Source organism: Ambystoma mexicanum, chromosome 4q (genome assembly GCF_040938575.1).
Source record: "Ambystoma mexicanum isolate Mex_15411 chromosome 4q, UKY_AmexF1_1, whole genome shotgun sequence".
NCBI classification, from domain to species: domain Eukaryota; kingdom Metazoa; phylum Chordata; class Amphibia; order Caudata; family Ambystomatidae; genus Ambystoma; species Ambystoma mexicanum.
This window is the reverse complement of record NC_090928.1, coordinates 105,565,230-105,587,495: the sequence shown is the minus strand read 5'-3', so window position 1 is coordinate 105,587,495 and position 22,266 is coordinate 105,565,230. Positions and strand designations below refer to the sequence as shown.

At 43.6% G+C, this 22,266-nt stretch overlaps 1 protein-coding gene across 1 annotated transcript in view; it reads right to left on the bottom strand.

Annotated features, from left to right (window-relative positions):
• SNX5 (sorting nexin 5) overlaps positions 1–22,266 on the bottom strand; it is a 361,295-nt gene that overhangs the window by 48,340 nt on the left and 290,689 nt on the right. The window contains exon 11 of the mRNA XM_069607548.1: positions 574–733. Within this exon, the coding sequence (XP_069463649.1) occupies positions 574–733 (160 nt within the window). The remainder of the gene's footprint in view (positions 1–573; positions 734–22,266) is intronic.

The following is a 22,266-nucleotide window of genomic DNA, read 5'->3' as shown; positions in this document are numbered from 1 at the left end:
ACCTCTACACTGGGCACACATGGTCCATGAAATCTTAACCCTGGACAACCTTTATCCTTTCATATTCTTCTGCACCTGCAAAACACCACTTTCAAAAACTTGATGCCCTGAAGCTAAAGATCTAGCCCCGACCCCCACAGAACTTGAGAAGCTAGAACCTGGTCAATGCTTTTGGAAATATGTGATTTCTTTGTTCAGTTTCCTTGTCTTTCCCATTCCCAGGATATCTCTCCTTTCAACCTCCCAAGCACACTAAACACTTCCTCTCCCCTCTCATTTACTCTTTATCCTTCTTCCTAGTCATCATCTGGAATGCAACTTCCTGGTTTACCAGTGGATCCTCCTTAATCACCTTGCTCTTCCCCCGCCTCTCCTTCGACTCGCCTCAGACCTGCTTGCTCCTTACCTGCCACTCCCTCCTTCCCGTCAGGTTTCTGAAATGTGGCCTTCAGACTCCGCTCTGAATGTCTCTTGCCAACCCCAATTTACACGTCTTAAAGCAATTGTACTGCTGCACGTTATAACACACATAAAACACACAGTAAGGCGTTTTACTTGCTCGCAAACACCTACCTTCCTTTCCAGACTCGGAAAGCTTTTCAAACTTCCGACAGCACTCTTGCTGTTGTAACTCTGCCTGCTTCACATCTTTACTTTTTAACCTGGCTTTATCCAGAGCTTTATTGGAATTTTCATAATCTGAAAGTGCCCGTGTCCGCCGGTGCAAAAGATCCTATGAACAAAGTGAGGCAAAGCAAATAGATAAATTCATAGTAGTTTAACAACAAAAGTGCTGACTAGGCATTCTATCAATAATTCACCTGCCACATGTGCACACAAAGTGTTGACAGGGTGAATGGGGGATCAATCTGCCTTAACTAGTTTGGAAATGGGACAATCATCAAAAAAATTATCACATTTTTTTTTTCTCCATAAAGTATTGGAAAATAGGAATTGCATACATTTGAAAATTCATGTGCATGCATGTGAACCCAGGGCATAATAGCGGAACTATTGGATTATGATGCCCTGAACATATTCAAATAAAAAAACCTTGAAGAGTGATATATATATATGTGCAAGCCAAAAGAGAGGTGGCAGGGTTCCACCTCTGAGTCCCAGCTGCTATCTGCTCAACAGTACAAAGGTCTTATCCTCCTACCGCGATTTCATGCCCAATCATAAGGGAGGCTGATTGGATTCAGGTGTACAGGGTTGAATCCCTCTGGTAAGTACCAGGCTGCAGGGAATTCTGGTATCTAATGTAAAGCCAGCCGGGATCCAACTCACTGCCAAGTTTCAATGTCAGCCATCAGTGGGGAGGGGATGGGGGAAGTTACCAATAGTGTGGCACTCCAAAGTCAGGCACGTGTAGCCTGGGTGCAGCTCCTCTGGAGCCCCAGTCTCCAGTTAAATTTTTTTCAAACAAATCTGTGGCTGGTGCCCCACCAAACTGGACATTTCGGAGGAAATCTCCTTAAACTCTTCAGATGTTAAGAAAACAAACAAGAGGTTTTCCGCCTACTCATTTTCCCACAAAGGAAAATATGCTTCCATTGAAAACACATCTTGTGAAAACCACTGGATGGATTTGCATAAATAATAAAGAAATTGGACAAAAAGTATTGCAGATGTGCCTTTTGTTGGTATGGTACAACTCAGTCCAGTAGTTAAAATTTAATGGAGAATGGCGAGCTCCTCCAAAATGTTTATATATATTTTAACTGAGACTTTTCAGAAATGAAAAACCACCATCTGGTCAATGCAACCTATTTTCACAGGAATTTCACACTGCATTTAAACTGGAACAAGGGCAGGAACCCAAAAAAACTACTTTGCCAATTGTATGCTAAAAGACCAAGTGTGTAATATTACCAACAATTTAAATTGGATGCAGGGGTCCATGATCATTAGTACTTAATTGCCATTTCATCCCTTGCATCCCACACATTCATTTCTTTATTCGTATTTATGGTTCTCATATAAACCTTTTGTGAAATGTTCTTGGGTGTGCTACCCCAAGAAATTGGAAGGATGTCTTTGTGTTGCTTGCAGACCAAATGTTTGTTATCAAAAAATGCTTTTAGCCACTCAATGTTCTTTCAATCTTTTTACAAAAACATTTCAAATCATAATATAATGTGCAAAATTGAACTTAAACTAAACTTTCATTTGCATACAAAAGATTTTTTAATCAAAAGGCACAGACAAATAATCCAATCCAATGCATTTCGGTCATTCTGACCATGTTCAGGGATCATGATCTGCCTGTTTTTCTGTGCTCATATCTGTGGTATCATATTCTTCTACATGATACTCAATTGATAAACTCACTGCTAGAGCCTTTTCTTAAGAAAGTCCCTTTTCTGCAACACTGGGAGTTTATCAATTGAGTATCATGCAGAAGAATATGTTAACAAAAAAAAAGGGAAAAATAAGAAAAAGGGACCCTGCAGCATTGGTTCTGAGCCTCGTTCGAGGGACTGATCTGAAGCTGCAAGCAGGTAGGTAGGGTAGGAGGCTTGGGGGTGGGTGCATTTAGGTTGGATGTGAAGAGGGATTGGGGTTGTTTCCTGGTCTGGTAATTGTTCGAATGCGAACAGATTTATTTCGAACAGTTAGCCGCAAACAATTATCAGACGAACAAACCGATTTAACTATACATTTTACGAATACTTCTTCTGAGTTCTTTTTTCTTTGTTGCTATTTGATGGTAATCATTTTATAGTTTGCATTTGCATGGTCCAATGATTTCCTGTACCACTCATCCCAACCAATTGCACCAATTTAGCCAATCTATTTCCCATTAGGTTTCCGTTCATACCCCATAAAAACCCTAATAATACTGGATCAGTTGTGATCAATTCATTGATCTCTAGAATTTTGTTATAGCTCCATCTTCTACTATTTTCCCTGACTATTGACCGTAAAGTGGCCCTTTAGTATTCAATTGCTCTTCTATGATGCAGATTTAATCTTATTGCTTTACTAGAATGGTCACTCCTTGAGTTAGCAATTAACTTGGACATTTTAACTGTATTTTTTATATTTTAAGTCATAAATACGTAGTCAATATTGCTGTATCTATCATTATTCCATGAATACACCAGAGTTGAATCATTCATATAAATATCTGTCAGCATTATAAGGCCAAAATTGTCTGCTGGACTTAGCCATTTTGATCCTTGCTCAATCTTTAATTTATGATACCCATTTTAAGTGCCATATTTTGCATGTTCATTTTAAATCATGAGCAATATCGCAGTATGTGGTCAGATTCCCACACATAATTATATGTCCTTCAATATTATTCCAAAACAACCATTAAAAACATTTGTTATATACAACATGATGGAATGTATCTGCACCCCTCCTGGGTGGGAGGAGGGGGATACACTGTAATGAACAGCACTTTTGTTGAACGATCAGAATTAGAATGAAAGGCTGTGGGAATAATATTTCCTCTGCCTAATTCATTTGGGTGCTTACAATCAATTTCATATTCATGCAAATAAAAGATGGACTTTGGCACCCATAAACAATCTGCCCTTTTGGCGGTCGAATGGATCTTTCTGAGCAATCCTCACAATCAAACTACAGCCATCCATAACCATCCCATCCATCAGCCAAGTTTCTTAAAACATAACGTCATATTGGGTCAAGTATGATGCCCCTCTTTGCATTTACTTATGTGGGATGGCCTCTTGTATTTGCAAGAGAGGTAGTTCAACAAATCTAGCCGATTGCTATGAATGTTTAGTTTGAGCAGTTTGTAATACTGCCTGTAACTATTCTGCTGGTGTTATATGGTTAAGATGATCAGATTTGATTTGTCTATTTCATTCATTATACACTTTTCAACCCCTAACATTACATGATATCCTTATATATCATGATATCCTTATAATCCTTATACCAAAGGATTCATCTCGGAGATCCCCTTTAACCATAAGATCTTTTTCAAATGAGTATCCCATTTAAAAAAGGACGAGATATAGCTCATTATGAGGTTGATAGGATAAGTTTATGCAAAATGGACATGGAACCCATTTCTGGGTTGTGCTCTCTCATCAGACAGAGTGACTAAGTCAACATCTCTAGAAGTCAATACTTGTAGCTGATGAATTGTGTGCAGTAAAGTCAGAATAAAATATCTATTTAAGAATTCCTTATTAGAAGCAGGGAATAAGGCCACTAGAGTTAAAATCTTTGACTCCTATTGATCAATTCTATCCTGATCCATCAATCTGATCTTATTCTTTCCATGATGGGAGTTGGGTATAAGGTTTGACATGCCATGTTTGACTCCATATTTCACACTTTCTGCTTGTCTTTCAGTTTTTCGTTCCAATTGGAAAATACTTTTATAGGAAGTCTCAACGTCCATTTCCACATTGATCATTTACAAGTTGGTCAGAAATCTGGCAGTCAGGAGTCATATTGATCACACCTGACTCGTCTATCTTTATCCCGAGATACCCATTGTCCAAGGACAACCAGACCTTTTTCATGATCTTAACTCTTCTTTTCCTTTTTGACTGCTTTTTGTTTTGTAATTCAAACTTTCCCACTCGATCTCCATCACCGACACCTTTTCACCAGAATTTACATTTACTGATGGAACAGACGGCTTACAACTCTGGGGGCTTTTTAAAGAAAGTGTCCTGATTGTCTTGTTCTTGTTCCTTCTCAGCCTCCTATGGCCATGCTTTCCTCTACCCCACATTCAGGGTTGCCTTTGGCTGGCCATTGTGATTGCAGTGTGATTCAAGTCGTTTTCACCCTCTATTGTACCAAGAGGTTGTAGTCCCCTAGCCATCTTATCAACACTTAGTTGGTGAAGTATTTCCACAAGGTTAGAGTTACTTAATAGAGGGGACACTTGATCAGGGTCCTCTATAACATTGGAACGTAACCTGGTAGAGTCACGGCAGTCCATATCCATGGTTACTTCCACCCTCTCTAGGACTTTTTCTAATAACAGATGTGGTTTCTTTTGGGTATCTTGTAATGCTGTGCATGCTGCCAGTAATGACTGTAAGCATATTGAGATTTGTTTGGTATGTAATACATTAGAATTTGAGGATGTAGCACTTATATGACTCATATTGTTGGTACGGTATTTGCAATTCTTTTGAGGTTTGGCGTTACCGATAAATTAGGTTTGAACATGTTTAGCAAACTTCTCTCAACTGCCTCCTTCGTTGTAGAGTTCATAGCAGTGTTAGTTTCCCTCTGAAGCTCTCTATACACATGTCTAGAAAGGAGTTATCAATATGCCTCATTTCTTCTTGTTGACACTTCTGCAGACGCTTGCCCAATTTCACGGGTGCTATTTAGTTTTCTAGAAGAATCACTACAAGTCGACTGCAAAGAGTTTTCCTGAACAAGCTTCACAAAATGTCATGATTTTGCCAAGAAGCACAGTTCTAATACTGCTTATTGAACTCAATGAGGCAAGTTTAGAACCTCAATTAGGTTTGTGGGGTTGCTGCTAAACTGATCCGGCTTCATGCTGCTACCAATGCTATGTAACTTGCATCATATAATCAGGTTTACCAAAATCGCTTGTGATAGACTGTTAAAACGATGTGCAAAATTATACTTCGATTCTGAAGTGAGCCGGTCCTACCTTGTTACAACCTACTACCTTGTACAAATTCTCTTTCAGAGTAATCTTTTGATGAAGAGCTTTGATTAACAGTGTGGGGGTTTAACTAGCCGGCAGCTGCGAGCTGGCGGCTGACTGCACTTGTGTCGCTCTCCGTCCGCGGTGTGTAATGCTAATTGATGCAGGTGGAAGTACAGTGCAATCACCAGCGTGGCACTTAGCAGCAAAACGATCCTCAAGGTAGGGCACATGTGCACAGGCAGCGTGCATAGGAATCCATGGATTGAACGCATATAAATATGTATTATTTACAAAAGAGTTAAGGTTATTCCAACTTAAACAAAAGTCTACAAACATCAGAAATAATAATGTCTAGGTAACAAAATAAACGTTATCAATACATTTGAAAATATATTGTATTGAAATCAAAATACAAAATATCACGGTAACCTTAACTCGCCCAGTTTTTGTTTATGCTCTAGAATCCTTGTAATTTACTTTGAGCAGATGAGATTTTAAGAAGTTGTGTGTTTAATTTAATGCATTTTCGCACTTAAGAGTTTTGCAGAGATAAAGCTACAAAATGAACAAAACCTATAAATATATGGCTGAGGTAACCTTGCAATAATTGGATTATAGCAGGCCACTGCAGTAAACTGCTAAATGAGGATTGGCAGACCTATATTTCAAAAGGCCAACATTGTTGCACTTTAGGAGGCATGTTGAGTTGCCTATCGAAAATCCAGGCTTTTCCTCTGTATGTGTAAAACTCGCCCATGGCAAGCCGGACCAAGAGCTGACCAGCTGATTGACTGAAATAGTTGCAGTCCCATGTCTGCAATTGTCAACTCCATTCTAGGCAGAATGCTTCCCAATCCGACCCGTCACAGAGACATGTTCAAAAAGTGTAAAAAAATACAATCTTAAAATGTATAAACGTGTTTTATTTCAAACATCCTCTCCAAGGATCAAACTCAAAACTAAAGTATCCGGCCAGTGTTCATTCAACAGTTCCAACAGATTAGGGGTCTCCACATAAAGTTCACAAGATATCGGAATGTTTTACCATTGCTCATATTCTGATTGATCTTGCTTGATTCTGCAACATGTACCCCAAGCCTTATTTCTAGGAGTTCTCTGTGGCAAAGAACGGCACCCAATCCCTGCTTCTCCCCTTTCTGTCTCCTACACCTCCAACTTTTGTTTCGTGATGGGTCACAAGTTCCATCTCACAAACCAACTGAGCTATATGGTCCCCCTCTTGGTCAGAGAAGATCTTCAAACTATGGTCAAACAGAAGCACTTTCACTAGCCCACAGCAGTACTTGGAATTACTCAAGCCCCTACTTTGTTTCCTGTACTTCACTGCTAGATATGATTTGGGGACTAACCTAACATAGTTGCCCAAAAGTAGCTCAACCCAAGGCCTGTGGAAACTAGGGCCCAGCGCCTTTGTGGAATTTCCACACTATCCAAATTATTCGCCGCTGAGCCGGGGTAGCCTTCATAAGTACTGGAATCAGTGTGGATTGTAATTGTTCTTTTATAACCCATTTAATACCAGAGATTGGTTTCTAAGCGCGGGATCGGATTCGTACCTGTGTTGCGCTGCGTTGTCATGCTTTCAAGACAAACACGTTGCCCCTGAGCTATGCCCCTCCTCCCCCTCCATGTTGTGACGAATCCAAGGAAATTGTCCCTTCTCCCCTTTTGAGACTAGGGCAGTGAGCCTACTACTCTCCCAAGGGGATTGGGCAAGTGGTATCTCACGGGGGTGACCCCCCTTATGGGACAAGGACTCCCATTTGAAGCAATCTGTACCATCCCTCTCAAACTGCATGTACAACAGGGTTGCTGCAAATATGAAAGTTGGTCACTGTGATGAATCCTGCAGAGTCATCACTGATTCCCCCGGTGGTAGTCTACTCCCACATGGCCAGGGAAAGGCAGCTGCTACCTGATCCTGACCCTCGGTGTGGTATCCGGAGGGAGGATGATGTGGGAGGGGATGAATATCGAAGGGAAGTGATGACTCCAACAGGAGAGGCGTGGTATTCTTCCATTTCTTGTGAAGAAGAAACCCTAATTCCATAGTCTCTGGTGATATGTCATTATTCAGAACCCTTCAGTGGTAAAAACATGAAAACTCCTCTTGTTAAACTTTCCAAACAGAGCTATATTTACTCTTCAAATGTACATAACACCTCTAAAAGCCATTTAACATCTAATGTTTATGATGCTTAATTAAACAAAAGTGTCCAACAATATAACTTAAACCAGTCTAAACTTCCTATGAACTCCAACTCCCAGAAAACCTCAAGTACTGAGACAAAAAAGAGGAACAAGGTGTCAATATGGAATCAAAGTAATACAAAGTACAATGTGCGGTTTAACTGTCAGGTTCACAATACGCTGTGCAGGATATTTAAACTTGAAAATCGCCTGAGAGCAAGAAGCAAAGGAGAGGAGAGCTGCAGACAGTGTGGAGTTGGACGCGAACCCAGAAACAGAAGCAGATAGACAAAGACGAGCCATGCAGGAAGAAACCGCTTATGGGCAACTGCTTGGAGGCGTATCATACCGGAGGAGAGGAACTCTGATAATGTCATAGCAGGCCTCCCTGGAGGGACTGACACAAGTGAGACATTCGCAGTGGGACTGGATAAGTCGCTGTCTTGTGGAGTGGCAATGGTTCCATTCGGTGACAGAGAGAAAAGCGGACACAGGAACCGAAAGCAACTGTGCCTAGCAGGGGAAGCCTGCCCAACGAAAAACCTTCAATGCAGCGGCACGTTATACCGGTGAGTCAACCCAGAGGAGTTAGGGGCCCCGGGACGTGCCAACAAGTGGACTAATACTTGGGGAATTATTTTGAATAGCGACCAAATAGAATTGAAAAACAAGGGCAAAAGTGGTACAAATGTCCTTATATGAGATGTCAATTTGGAACCTCTTTGCCATAAGCCAAGAGACACTAAAGAAGAAATGAAAGGGCAAAGGTTGCACAATTTTCCTCATAAGGGATGTCAATTTGGGGAAGCCTGGAACAAGCATTGCCAAAGGCCAAAAGACACCAAGAAGGACGTTGACAGACAGAACTTGAACAGACCTCTGAATAAGGGATATCAATAAGGGGGAAATTGGAGCAAGTGACACGTGTAGTCAACAAGGTATAAACAGTGAAGAAGTGCAACTGTGTTATACTTTAAAGAAACGTGGACATTGTAGAAAAGACCTGCCCTTTTTGAAAAGAGATAGCTGGCAGGAGCGTACACCATGGGATCTGCGAGTACCAGAAGGGGGCAATTCCTGCCAGGGGAGTACACCAGGAATTCATGTGGTAGAGGAAAGGAAAAGATATAATTGAAAGATGCCTGGCAGGAGAGCACACCAGGATATCTTGAGATTTAGTTGAGAAATTCCTGTCAGGACAGTATGCCAGGAAATCATATTTTATTTTTAACATTCGAAAGCGATACTTTATCATTTGAGGCAGTTGTTGAAGTTAAACATTTTGCCATCCTATAAAGTAGAAAAGACCTTCTTGTGCTAAATGCCAAACAGTGTTGTGAAAAGACATTTGCTTTGCCATCTTGAGAAAAGTTTTTTTGTGGAAAATACATTTGCTTTACCAACCTGAGGAAAGTAGTTTGCGCAAGAGACATTTTCATTGACTTTAACAGAACATGGTTGGGACAAAACACTTTCAACAGTTTCCTGAAATAGTTCAGGGGAAGGGAATCAATCCCTGGACACAAGGAGTGCTTTGTTGGAATTACACATTTGGATTGGTGCTTATTTTTGAGGTAGAAACCTTGCACCTTTTGATTGTGTGTGTTAGGGTGAGAGTCAGATACCTTTCAGACACAAGGTCAGCTTGCTTTAGGTTTAGTTTCATAGGCAGGGACACTCTCGTTAGGATAGGGAGAGATAGGTCTTTATCCAAACACCTTTTTAATAAAAATGGCAAATGTTAAAAACATGAAAACTTTGTGTCTGCCTCTCATTTCTGACCCTTCCCATCAGATTACTAAGGAATAGGGCCCATTAAAAATGCTAGTATTGGTTGCTGACCCCTCCATAATGCTCAAAGCCGATGACTAATTGGACTTTGTCCCTCAATCTCAGGTGGAACATAAAAGGGATGAGCCCTTACCTGGAGGATGAGCAGAGCCGCAGCATAAGAGGACAACCAATGGAAAGGGACCAGCAGCAGGGAGACCACGCAGAGCTGGAACTGCTGCTTGTGAGCATAGCCGAGAACTCCTGGAGGCAGGACGATGATGCATACTTGTTGGGTGGAGAGCCTGCACAACTCTACCAATTCCAGGAACACTGGGAATTCCCACCTCGAGTTCTCAGGGAAATAGACCGCGTCACGACCGAAGCGGCAGATCAACAGGGCTGAACTGCGGCACCCAAGCAAAGGAGGAGAAAGAAGACAAACCGAAAAGGACAGCTCCCACCCAGAAGGAGCAACTGCCTCCCTGACGACGATCCCTGCAAAAACACAGGAACGGGGACAGCAGCGAGGAAAGGTAGGAAGCGGCTAAGCTCTGATGCCAAGAGAGAACCTAAATGCTAAGCAAACAGAACTAATACAAAGGGGGCCCGGTGGGCCTAAACACATGCTAAAACTGAAAGAAAACCCCCAAAAGGGGGGGAAAAAATAATAAGGCCAAGAGGGGGGAACCAAACACCACAGAGTAAGAAAACCACCCTGAAGGGCTGAACCCAAAGAGTATACCATAGGAGGCGTGACTGAAAACAAAAAGAAGCAAAAACAACCCCAAGGGTTGTAACTAGATTCTTCAAGAAGGAAGCTTTAACCGAAGAGTTACAATAGGCAGATGTACATATAGTTAGACTCACTCGGTCGCAGTAGGAATACCAACAAGTGTATCCTATCTGAGATTCAATCACTATGGCATGCTGCACAAAAAAAAGGGGGAGGAAAGGTTGAAAGAGTTATAAAAAAATAAAAAAACAAGGTTGGTCAAATGAGAGCTGAATCGTCAGTTTTGAGCTAATTGTTCTCCTTTGTGCTCTAGTCACATAAAATGAACTGGTGATTTGTTGGAATTGTACAAGAAAGCTGACGTATAGTGGGCTTAAAGGAACATTCCTTTCCTTCTGGAATTTGTGGGAAATTTCAGGAACACAATGTTTTTGTTTGAACTGTATCCAAAGACAAGAACATGAGTTCAAGAGAGAGACTTTCTGAACAGACCCTTTTGGGGAGGAGGAGTCACGTACCAAACAGCAAAAGCCAAGAAACGGGAAGGAGAACCACTTCCCGAGGCCAAGTTTGTCTTTATGTTATGTAGTGAAAGGGCCAGTTAGAGAAGGATTGGTTTGGACCCTTGCTACAAGTGAATAACAACCATCTCATTGAATGACTGAATATAACCTACACAGCATAATTCGTACATGTATGAACTCAGTTAACGCTTTCGCCTACGACTGAGGTTTCTGTTCTTGGCCTAGGTTATTGGCCACATGAGCACTTCTCACTTTGAGAGATTGGTGCCAGACACCACACAAATAGTGTTGCCCCATAGGAAGATTCTGACAACCTTGTTCATGGGAGCGAAACATGTCAGGCGTTGATAAGGGTTCTCTAAATCTGGATACTAACCATAATATTTCTGGCAGACCCGCTTCTCAGTACTCAGAATAGGTGTCCTCAAACCATTTGGATAGTGTGGTGTTTTGATGTATCCATAGCTTTGTACAGTCATTGTACTTTAAATTGTGCTAGATAATTTATTTAAGTCTGTGGCACTTTCAGATGAAATGGTCAAGAGATCAAATGGTTTAATGAATTACACGGAATGGTTATATGAATTTCATTTGCACGTATGTATTTAATAGTTGCAGTATCAACTGCTCTTTGGTTCTGTTCTGTACGTAATGTCTTATTTTTCCACTGTTTTTTGTATTTTTATATCAAGAATACATTTATATTTCTCGTAGGGGTCCAAGCTATATTAATTTTTAGGAATCTAAGGAATAGTAAATTCCTGTTGTTCCAGTGATCAGGTACTGACTTTCACTGACAAGTGTTTTCAAGTTTATCTTATAGATTTGGACAGAGGACTAGTTGTGTTTGTAGGACAGTCTGGCGAGCACTGTTTGTTATTTTGTAGAGTAGGGACCCTTCATCATAACGGTAAATCTAGGTGAGGATATACTTTAAGTTTAAAAAATCCAAGACTGAACCAAAATGCCCAGTTGTCAACCTTCCATCTCTGACTTACCATAATGTACGTAATCCCCGTATTCTAGGGAATAGAGGTCATGAGCAAGCTTACAGAACAGCCCTTGTGGATCCCACTTTGGACACCTTCTGTCATATAGTGAACAATGGTTCATGAAAAGTCCAAAATACAATGGTCGGTAAAACCACATTCTATTTAAAACCAAATACTCCTCTCCAGGGATCAAATTGAAGCATAAGGGCAGTTTTCAGTCAACAGCTTGTGCACAATGGCCTGAAAGATGCACAGAACCTCTGTTTTATTTCAAGGTTTTAATTAAAGCACTGTGAGAAACCAAAGGGTGTCTCACCCGCTAGTCCTCGGGGACTTGTCATTCAGATGACCAGGACACGGCCATCCCTTTTGGATCCAGTTCCTGGTGGAGGGGTGGGGGGGTTTCGACCAGTGCAGGAGGATCACCTGGGTGAGGGGTCTTCGGGTGGTGGGGGTCAGGCAGCCGATGGTGAGATACGGTTTTCCCCCCTTGTTTGTTCATCTACCCCATCCTATTTTCTAGGATACTCGAGATCCCAACTCCCGCCTCCCCCTTTTTACATAAACACTGGGCCGAGGAAGAGGGTGACTGAGAGTAACAAGACTAACTCTCATACATTGTACTGGACATGTTCCGTTAACTGGGTCAGGCGAAGTCAGGTCTTCATACATCTGATACAATTAGCTCCCCTCACACGGATAAAAGGCAACACCTAAAGACACACTCTGAGCAAGGCGGAACATGAGTACAAGCAGAACCTCCAGGACAAAGGCAAACCTACTGGAGCAGAGCGATGGACCAAGGGACGAGAGCTGTTGTTCGAAAACCCCAAAAGTTCCCTAATGGAGGTTGCTGCCTCCGAAAGGCCATAAAAGACATGTGGAGGAGACCAGATCCCAGAAGTGAAGACTGCATTGTGTTTCAAGGATGCCAGCGACCCTTCCGGGTGAACAGCAGAGTTGAGGAGGCGAGGCCAAGCCTGTCGTACTAACCTTGAAATCGCAAAACCCAGTAAAAAAGACGCACACAGCCAGTGAGTTGGCAGGCGACAGGAGAGACTGGTGTGTGTTGAAGTTTGAAATTGAAACATTATCGCAAGTGAAGGCTGCACATGTGTGGATGAGACGCGAAGAATGGCAGACCTGTGAGTGAACTTTGATGTACAGGGCAGCTGTGAAATCAGTGATACTAAGTAACAGTGGTCCAGTGAAAGGAAGTAGCCCACTCGAAAGTCTCTATGAAAGGTGCTTTGTTTAAAGCGAGAAAGCAAATGAACAGCAAAAGTCAAATAAAGAAGATTCATTCCTAGAGAAGGGAAGAGTGAAAGTAAAACAGTGAACTTTGAGTTGAAGTGGTCCTGCGGTGGTCTGAAACGGAAGTCACGCACATTCGAAAGACTGACATCTGAAAGTGGTGCGAGCCCGACTGAGGGAGACCCGAAGTATAATAAGCTTGGGGAAGGGAGACACCTTGCAACTTTGTGTTGAATTTTATTGTGCGAGGTCTGAGCCTCGCACAGGGGGACCAACGACAACTGTGATAAAAGGTCTTAGTCCGGCAGAGATGGATCTTTGTGAATGTTTTGGTTTAAACATTATTTTGGAAGTCAGAGAAAGAGACTTTAACGTGGAAGGCTGTCAGGATGTACAGGCTCCTGGATAGAGCTCACCTGTGGCTTCTTATGCCAAGTCTTCTAGGCGACATACACCTTCGGGGACTTCTTATTTGTACAGGTCTCGTGAAAAAAGGGGCAAGCCTCCCCGATGCCACCCTGCCCAATAGGTAAACAATCAGGCAGAGTAAACCCGGGAGACAGCACAATAAGCGGGAAAAACCCCTCAGCGAGTGGAAAAAAACAGCAGATGTGGTTCGTGTGTAGTCCAGGAGGTAATAGAAGATTTCAAGGAGCTCAGCGTGCCTGGGAGACAGCAAAGAGACCGGAACGTAAGAGAAGGAACACAGGAGAAGCCTCAAGGAGAAACCAGGAACCAGGGATTCCCAGGTGAATTGCAACAGGGAAGGAGGAACGGCCAGGAGCGGCACAGAGGAAGGAAAAAGAGAAGGAGCAGGTCAGAATGAGGGATACACAAAAGAAGCGCTGAGCTACGCACCAAGTTTCCCAAGCGTTGAGACGTGAGGAGCTTGGCTGTGCTAGTGAATATGATCGCGATGCAAGGAAAGACTAGACCGCGCATGGCAGTGCCACAGTATGCTGGTGGCGGCCATGTTGCAAGGAAAAATGGCACCTGCAAAGCGGGAATGGTATCTCCAGCTGGTCAAATGAGTCCCGGGGTTTTAAATCATGACACCGGCAGGGCGGGCCTCCATCCACGGTTTTGAACTGTGTTGGAAACCAAGACAGGGTGTGTCATCCTGTCTACAAGGATCACCTTACTCCGTGAGGTCCAACGTAGGGAGGAGAGCTGGTTTAGACACATTATCATTTAAACACTGATTTTTCCTTTTGCATACATTTCTCCTTTTTACACTTTTTTGTACAAGAGATAGGGCAGGCATTAGGTTTTTGTTAGCATAGGCCACTAGGACTGCCTTATTTATTATTTGATGGTCAATACTACTCCCATTTTAGTTATAGGGCAGAGTAGGAGTTTTTCCAAACCCAACAATTTCAATAAAGGTTTTACAAATGGTACCCATTGTGTCAGTGCCATACTTGCAATACTATGCATCCCCTACATATGGTGGCAGAGTGGGATCTGGCTCAATTGTTAAAAGTTGAGAACCCATGTTAGTAATTGTCATCCCACCAGAAGGGAAGAATAGGATTATTGACGCCCCTTGATTCTGATCGAATATCCAACATTAAGGAGATTTTATTCTACCAACTTCAAATCCCTGTTAGCCTACAGGATTTGTTTTTCAAAACCACATACTATTAGACACCCTACCTATAACCCATTATCAACTACAACAGTGGGGCCGAATAGTCTTAAAAAGAAGACCATCCTATATATTCATTAGACCGAGCAGCCTTAAACCCATCTTTTCCCAAACTTTTTTTTTCGGGGCTAAACCCCCTTCATCAAAATCAAGCTCAGAAGGGTCAGGCGACTTTGAAACCATCCTAAAACAGTCGAGATCCTTTTCTTCTCTGAGTACGAAAACCCATCAGAGAGAAGCCTTGCCCCTCCTGAAAATAAGGCCGATATTGAACCACTCATGGATCAACTAGCCGCCCATCCGATTCCGGCCGAAGCCCACCTTCAAAAAAATGTAACAAAATTGCCTGAATTACAAACCAGACCCCTATTGCCTCAAGGGATAATACAACCCTACCATGAAGAAGACGACCTAGGGAATGGTTTTCAGAATTTTGAGCGATTAGCTGAACAGCTGGGATGGGTGGAAACTTAAACAAATGCTACTTGGGACCTCTATTAGAAGGCGAGCTACAGACCGCTTATCAGTTACTTAATCTAGCCTTGGGCGCTACCTTCATATCCATCAAGGAAGGACTCCTTAAAACATTATGTTGGAAGTCAGAGAAAGAGACTTTAATGTGAAAGGCAAGGCGGGTCTCAATCTACGGTTTTGTACTGAGTATTGTGTTGGAAACCGAACTAGAGTGTCATTTTGCCTACAAGGATCACCTTACTCCGTGAGGTCTAACGTGGGGAGGAGAGCTGATTCAGCCACATTATCATTTGAACACTGATTTTTCCTTTTGCATAAATTTCTCCTTTTTACACTTTCTTGTACAAGAGATAGGGCAGGCATTGGGTTTTTGTTAGCATAGGCCACTAGGACTGCCTTATTTATTATTTGATGGTCGAGACTACTCCCATCTTCGTAACAGGGCAGAGCAGGAGTTTTTCCAACCCCAACAATTTCAATAAAGGTATTACAAATTGTACCCATTGTGTCAGTGTCAGTCATACCTGTGAGACATTGTCTCCCCTACAGCGCACAATAGAGGTATGATGCGATTGTTTTCAAAAGTCTGTACAACTGCATAACAGACATGAAATGGTTGCAGAACAAAAGGGTTACCGATTGGAAAGGGTCTTAAAAGTAGCACTTGGGTCGTCCCTTTCTCCCACCTCCTCTTGGATTTCAGCCATAGCCCAGGCATCTTTCGCTCCAGTTATTTTCTATAGCAGTATAGGATTCTATAGAATTCCAAGACGCTGGCTATCGTCATACCTAACTCTATAATACCATGATGTTAGTTCTAGAGGGTGGTGTATCTGTATCTTATCACCCCTTTCTCTTCACTAATCTCCATCGTCTACCAGTTCCGCACACCATCTCTTCTTCCCGCAACTTTTAGATATCAGTACCCTTTCTCCTTGCCACACTCCTGCAACTCTTCCTGCCCTACCACTACTAAGACTAATTTCTGCATTAGTGATACTATCGCTCAGGTTACCACCTCTTTCTACTATGACCACAATCTCTACTTTGACTGTCTCTCTGCTGCTACGTTGCATTCTGCTATACTGTCGTGACTTCTGTGTTCTTCCTACTACTGTCGCTATTACCTCTATGGTCTCCCTCCAATACAGCTACTTTCTTGCCACTGCTGGTGGTCTTCTCTAGTACTTCTACTGCTCTTCTCCTATCCTCGAAACTCAGGGAAATGGTGCCCTGATCACCCTTTCAGTATGTCCACTTTCACTAATCTCAACAGCCTGCCCACTACTCGAATACACTGTACTCCTTGCATCCCACTTCTACACCCTCTCCACTAGTCTTGCCTTCTCCTAACATACTTCCACTCACAGCAACTACTACAGTCGCTACTGTACTACTGTCTCCCACTCTACCTTCAATCTTTTTCTCTCCCTCTCGCCTCCTAAACCACCTCCCCACTTCCTCCTCTGCAATGCACTACCTACCACGGATAACACGCTCTGTCTCAAATACCTCACCTTTTCAAATTCTGCCTCTCCAACAATCGGCTCTGCTGTCCTTCCTTCACCTGGTCTCTTGGTCCAACTTCACCTGCGGCTTCACCCATACAACCCGCACTCTGCCGCTGTCTGCGTATATAGTGCATGGTTCTGTATGAAATGGCTGTCTCACCTACCCATTGGTTGCAGTGCTCAGCAGTTCTCCTGCACCAATGAGTGCCTGCCGTTTCCCCAGGAGGAGGGCTACACAGCTAGGAGGCATTAAATCCCCCTCTCAGCACCTCCCCTTTTCCAGCACAGTTTTACAAACAGTCAGGTGTTTCTCTTTTGTGCTGTGGGCTGTAGATTTTATTTTCTGCCTTGGAGGTGAGCTTTCTGCTTCGCTGGGGTGCTGGTCTTTGTTGGGACATGATGCCATGTCACAATCTGTAGGCTTTCTGGGTTCTGGTTGTTTGGCTCCAGTCCGGGGTTTTCCTGGCTGTCCAAAAGGGGTGTCTGGGAGTTATGGTTTTGAAATGAGAAAAAGAAAGGTGGCCACCAACTGTACCAGGCAGCAGTGAGAACATAGGAGTGCCATTAATGTTATTATTGTGACAAGGCCAGGGGATTTTCAGGGACAAGAGAATCCCTGCCAACTCCCACTTCACAAACCTGGGGCAGGGCTTGTATTATAAAGCCTCCTGCTCTAGACTGAAAAGGGTCACCCTCTCCCCCACTTGACAGGGTCAAGATCCTGACTGTGTCACAAGTACTAACAGTGAAGGTTCTCTATGTAACATTCACAAGATCTCAGGTTGTCTCCAGGTCATGCACAGACTCTTGAGTTTTCTCGCTGATACTTTGCTAGTTGGGGTCCTGGTGCTGGTGGGATATGTCAGAAACCTGAAGGAGTCTCTCTAACTAGTCCCCGGGCATCTGTCATCCAGGTGGCCAGGACACGGCTATCGCCATTGGATCCAGTTCCTGGGTGTGGAACAATGAGGGAGCATCACCTGGATAAGGGGGGGTGGGGACCCCCAAGAGGAGCGAAAGTGGGACACAGACGGGTGAGACGTGGAATCCCCTTCTTTCAACACCTTTTCCCCACCCTACCACGTAGGACATTCAAAAGCACTGCCCCTCCCTTTTCCGACACAAACACTTTTGCACTACACACTAGAGAACGGACTAACACCAGAGCCGTTTACCTGACATGTCCCAATACAAAGGTCAGGCAAAGTCAGGCAATTGATCAAAATCACAAACCCGATGGCTCTGCGCCTTCCCCACATGGATAAAAGGTGGAGCAAGAGATCACAGTACGAGCAAGGCAAGCCGCACGACGAGACAGATATCCAGACCCCGCTGTTCAAGAGGAGGAGAAAGGCAGCAAATATCGAGAGGCTGACGAGGGGAGACACAACCTTGCCCTTTTTGACAAAACCCTGCAGAAGAAAACTTAAAACCAAAGACAATATCCCTAGTGTGTGGCAGCAGATGACAATGATACACAGAGTATATCAACGCCGATAAGGCGGAGTGAGGGGAAACTCCTGCTTCCGTGGAACCAGCCTTGACTCCAGTAAAGAAGAAAGCCAAGCAGTTCATCACAGCCGGTGAGTTGAGGGGAGAGCCTATAAGAACCGTGTTGTGTTAAATGAAAGTCGCAAAGTGGCAAAGTAAGAGAAGCTTAAAAGAACTGTGATATTACAAAGGGGAGACCAGCACCATGCGGGTGCTGCTCCGAGAAACCCTGGTAAATCCACATTTGAGTGAAACTACAGATACCAGAAGGCCGTAGGAGAGCTGCCAAGAAAGGTCAAAGTGGTCATACAGGAGGTCAAGCAAAATCCCCATACAGTCGAAAGCCTTTGACCTTTAACTATAACGAAAGCAAGGGAAGGGAATCCCGCCATATGAGAAAGCAATGGAAGTGAATCCTGGGAACATTGAAAGTGAACATTAAGGTGAAGTTGGCAAGAGTGCACCCGGAAGAGGGATGCTGACGAGACGGGAGCAAGTCTAAAGTCCCAAGAAACAGTGTGTTGATAAGAGTGATCCCGGCTGAGGGATGTCCACTGGAACTGTATAATAAGACATTAAGATTTGTTAAAAGCTATAGTGAACCCAGTGGAGGGAGGCTGAGAGTAAAGAGGTGTCAGCGCCAGGAAGACGGGGCCCTAGGTCTGAAGAATCCTTACCCTAAGTGAAAGCAGGAAACACTTTCATTTGTTGAAGAAACTTTTGTTTTTGTTGGTTGAATAAGTCAGGCCCTGGAAGGCAAGAGACTTTAATGAGAAATGAGATTTGGCCATCGAGGCCCCTGATAAACTGGACAGGAACCTTCGACTCATGCTGGGGAAGCTCGAGTGTGTGCTGTGCTCCACGATCCCAACTTCACTCTGTGCTCAAAACGTGGGGAAGGGAGAACCAGGCTACGGCATCTGGACATATTATTTGTGAACACTTCTTTATTTTCTTGAAAACCATCCCACACCCTTTTCGTATTAATAGTAAGGTTTGGCAATAGGTTACAGGCCCTTTTTATTGGACACAACGCCACTAGGACTGCCTTATTTTCATTTGATTGTGGATGCTTGCTCCCATCTAAGATTTAGGTTTAGATTAGGTGTTTTTCCAACCTGCATACAGTTTAATAAACACCCTTGAACTGTGATCACTTGTGTCTGTCTTTACTGTTGCCACCATGAGTTCCTTACAGATACCATCACCTCCACATCTTGGAAGAGCTTTAGAAGACACTATATTCACCACAAGATGCAGATACAGCTGACGATTCTCTTCCACATGGAGCTAGAGCCAGCTGGCCTCATTAGTCCAGCTTCCACAGACTAACTCAAAAAGGCATGGTCTCCTCCTTTTCCTATGGTCCGGATTACTTCCCTCTTCACCAGATTTCTACCCCGAGCCCGGTCCTCCTCAACACCATGCCAAGTGCGCATTCCTCCTTCCACCTTAGGATTACCCTCTTCTAATTGGGCTTTCACACCTACCCCCTGCCTTTAGGTAAGCATACCTTCTCGTTCCTTCCTGTTCTAATTGGTACTATGTCCTTGTTAGGTAGAAAGCCCACGTTTTATCTGATGAGGTAATCACCCCTGTATGTTTTGTTGGACTTTATGTCTATTGGAATGTATTAATCCTCCCAGCCAGATTTAATGCAAAGCCTTTCAGAGTGGCACTGTTTATGTGTGCTCTGTCTTGACGGTCCTTATGTCCTTATGTCTAAGGCAGGGATATCACAAAGGGACTACAATGTCCCAGAGAGTCCACACTCTCTCAGTCATTTCGCTAAGCTGGTGGTAGCTTTGTGCCTTGTGTAAAAAGAAAAAAAAGAAAAAAAAGGAATATCACTTGGTGATAACCATTTACCAGCTGTGTCCTACTTGATCATCTCCTCAATTTCATAAAATTGAGGTTTCCTGTTTTTGCCTTGAAGGCCTGAAGGGTCATAGGAATATCCCTTGACCCTCACTGTGTAAAATATGAGGTGGCTATCTTTGACCAGGACTTGGACCTGGAGTCAGCCTGAAACCAATTCTGACTGGCATTTGCAGTTTTATCTGCAATATTGTGGATTCCCTACCTTTGTGTACAAGGGCCGTGCTATAGTCCCTGGCTATACTTGGAGGGATGATCTGCCAATGGCTGATAACCCCTCAGTTTGAGTAACGCTTGATGTACAGTTGGGTGCTGTGTTCTCATTTCCTCCCAAGAGAAATAAAAGCAGACCCCACTTACACACTCATCTTGTCTACTGAGGGAACAGGTACTACCGCTGAATCTAACAGCAAAGTTCAGCCTCTCCAGAAGGAAAATACTGCACTGCTCCATCCCTCTGATTCAGTGGGGACTAGATCACAGCTCCTGCTCGAAGGCCTGGTCTCTCTGAAACTCCAGACTGTGCCCGCTTCACCGGATCCAGACATGGGAGCCCTTTTGCTGCCAGGACATTGAAGGCTCTGCACTTTTTAGACTCCAGTTTCCTCATCCGATCAGGCAAGCAGCTCTGTGTTCCACCTCCTGAGTCTGGGAAGCTTTACCCTGACCCACAACTGCGCCGACAAGTTTTCCTTCTGGTTCCTCTGTGGCTGGCTCCTCTCCGGTGTGACGGTGCAACAAGATCTTCATTAATAGCTCTTCCCTATGATCTTCTTAAGCCAACCCAAGCCTCAGAAGTAGAATTATGTGCCTGAGGATGGCAGAGGATCCCTGCATAGTAGGCTATCACTGACCGCAGTGTCTACCTCTTTCAGCTACTCTGGCTTGAACCTTCACCCTGGTAACCAACAAATCTCAAATCGTCCATCTAAAGGAATTGAGATCCCTTCTGCTTCAGTGCATCATGGATGGAACCTGTAGTGATTGCCAAACAACATGCACACTGACCACCAATGGAAATCACAACCACCTACTGTACAATTGCTTTTTTGTACCCAGAGCATCCTGACTTGCTGATTCTTCTGGCGAGTGATTTCTTTGCCGGTATCTTTATCTCTGGGTCCCCCCCCTCTTAATTACTAAGAGGTGTTCTTTAATTTGCAACTCCAGAAACGGCTCATTTGGACACTTTTGCAGAAGATAACTTTCCCCATCTACATTTGCCCAACTGGTCTCACTTGGTCGCTTTGAAAACTCTTTTCTGGCCTAGATAGGAAAAGTGTTAATTTACTGTGATTGCAATTTCCCTTCAGGCAAATACTCTTTATTGAACTCTGGGCTCTTTGAAAGTATTTCTACACACTGGTTACAGTCTGAGATTTGTTTATTTAAGTTTACCTACCCGTTTGTGTAGTGATTTATCCCTTGCCTTGTCGTCTATAAAGAATATCTTATATTTATAAAAGTGAAAATGGGTGGGTTTGTGGCTTAGCAAAGCATTGTTCCTTATACAATTCCACACTGTTTCACCAATCTGCACCACATTTTGCATAGTTACCTTTTAGAGCCCTCCAGACATTACTGGCTACATGACATGTGGACACTGCACCTCTTACCTCGGATTTCAGAAAAAGCCTGAATATGTTTGTCAGCTTGTGGATTGGCGAAGCGTTGTTCCTTACACAATTCCACATTGTTTCACCAAACTGCACCACATTTTCAATAGTTATATGTTAGGACCCTCCAGACATTACTGGCTACATAACATTTGGACACCCCACCCCTTTCCCTGGATTTCAGCACCTTCATGGTTGCCTGAAATCGGCGAAACATCTATGTGGTCATAGAAGGACCGGTCCTCGATCCTAGAATGCACAGTTTCTGTGACATCTGCACCGCAATGCATTGCAAATAACTGCACCACGCCAGGGTGAGGCAACAGGTGGGAAGAGACCACAGTAGGTCCCAGTGTGCAGCAGCACATAAACTCTCGCCTCCCCCCTCTAACTCCCTCCTCCCCCCAACGTCTGCTCAGGGCAATGTCAGTCAGCCACACACTCCCATTCTAAGTGCAGTCTACTTCTGAGTGCAAAGCACATCAAGTGATAAGTGAATCGGAACAATGACCTACAGGATCATTAATTT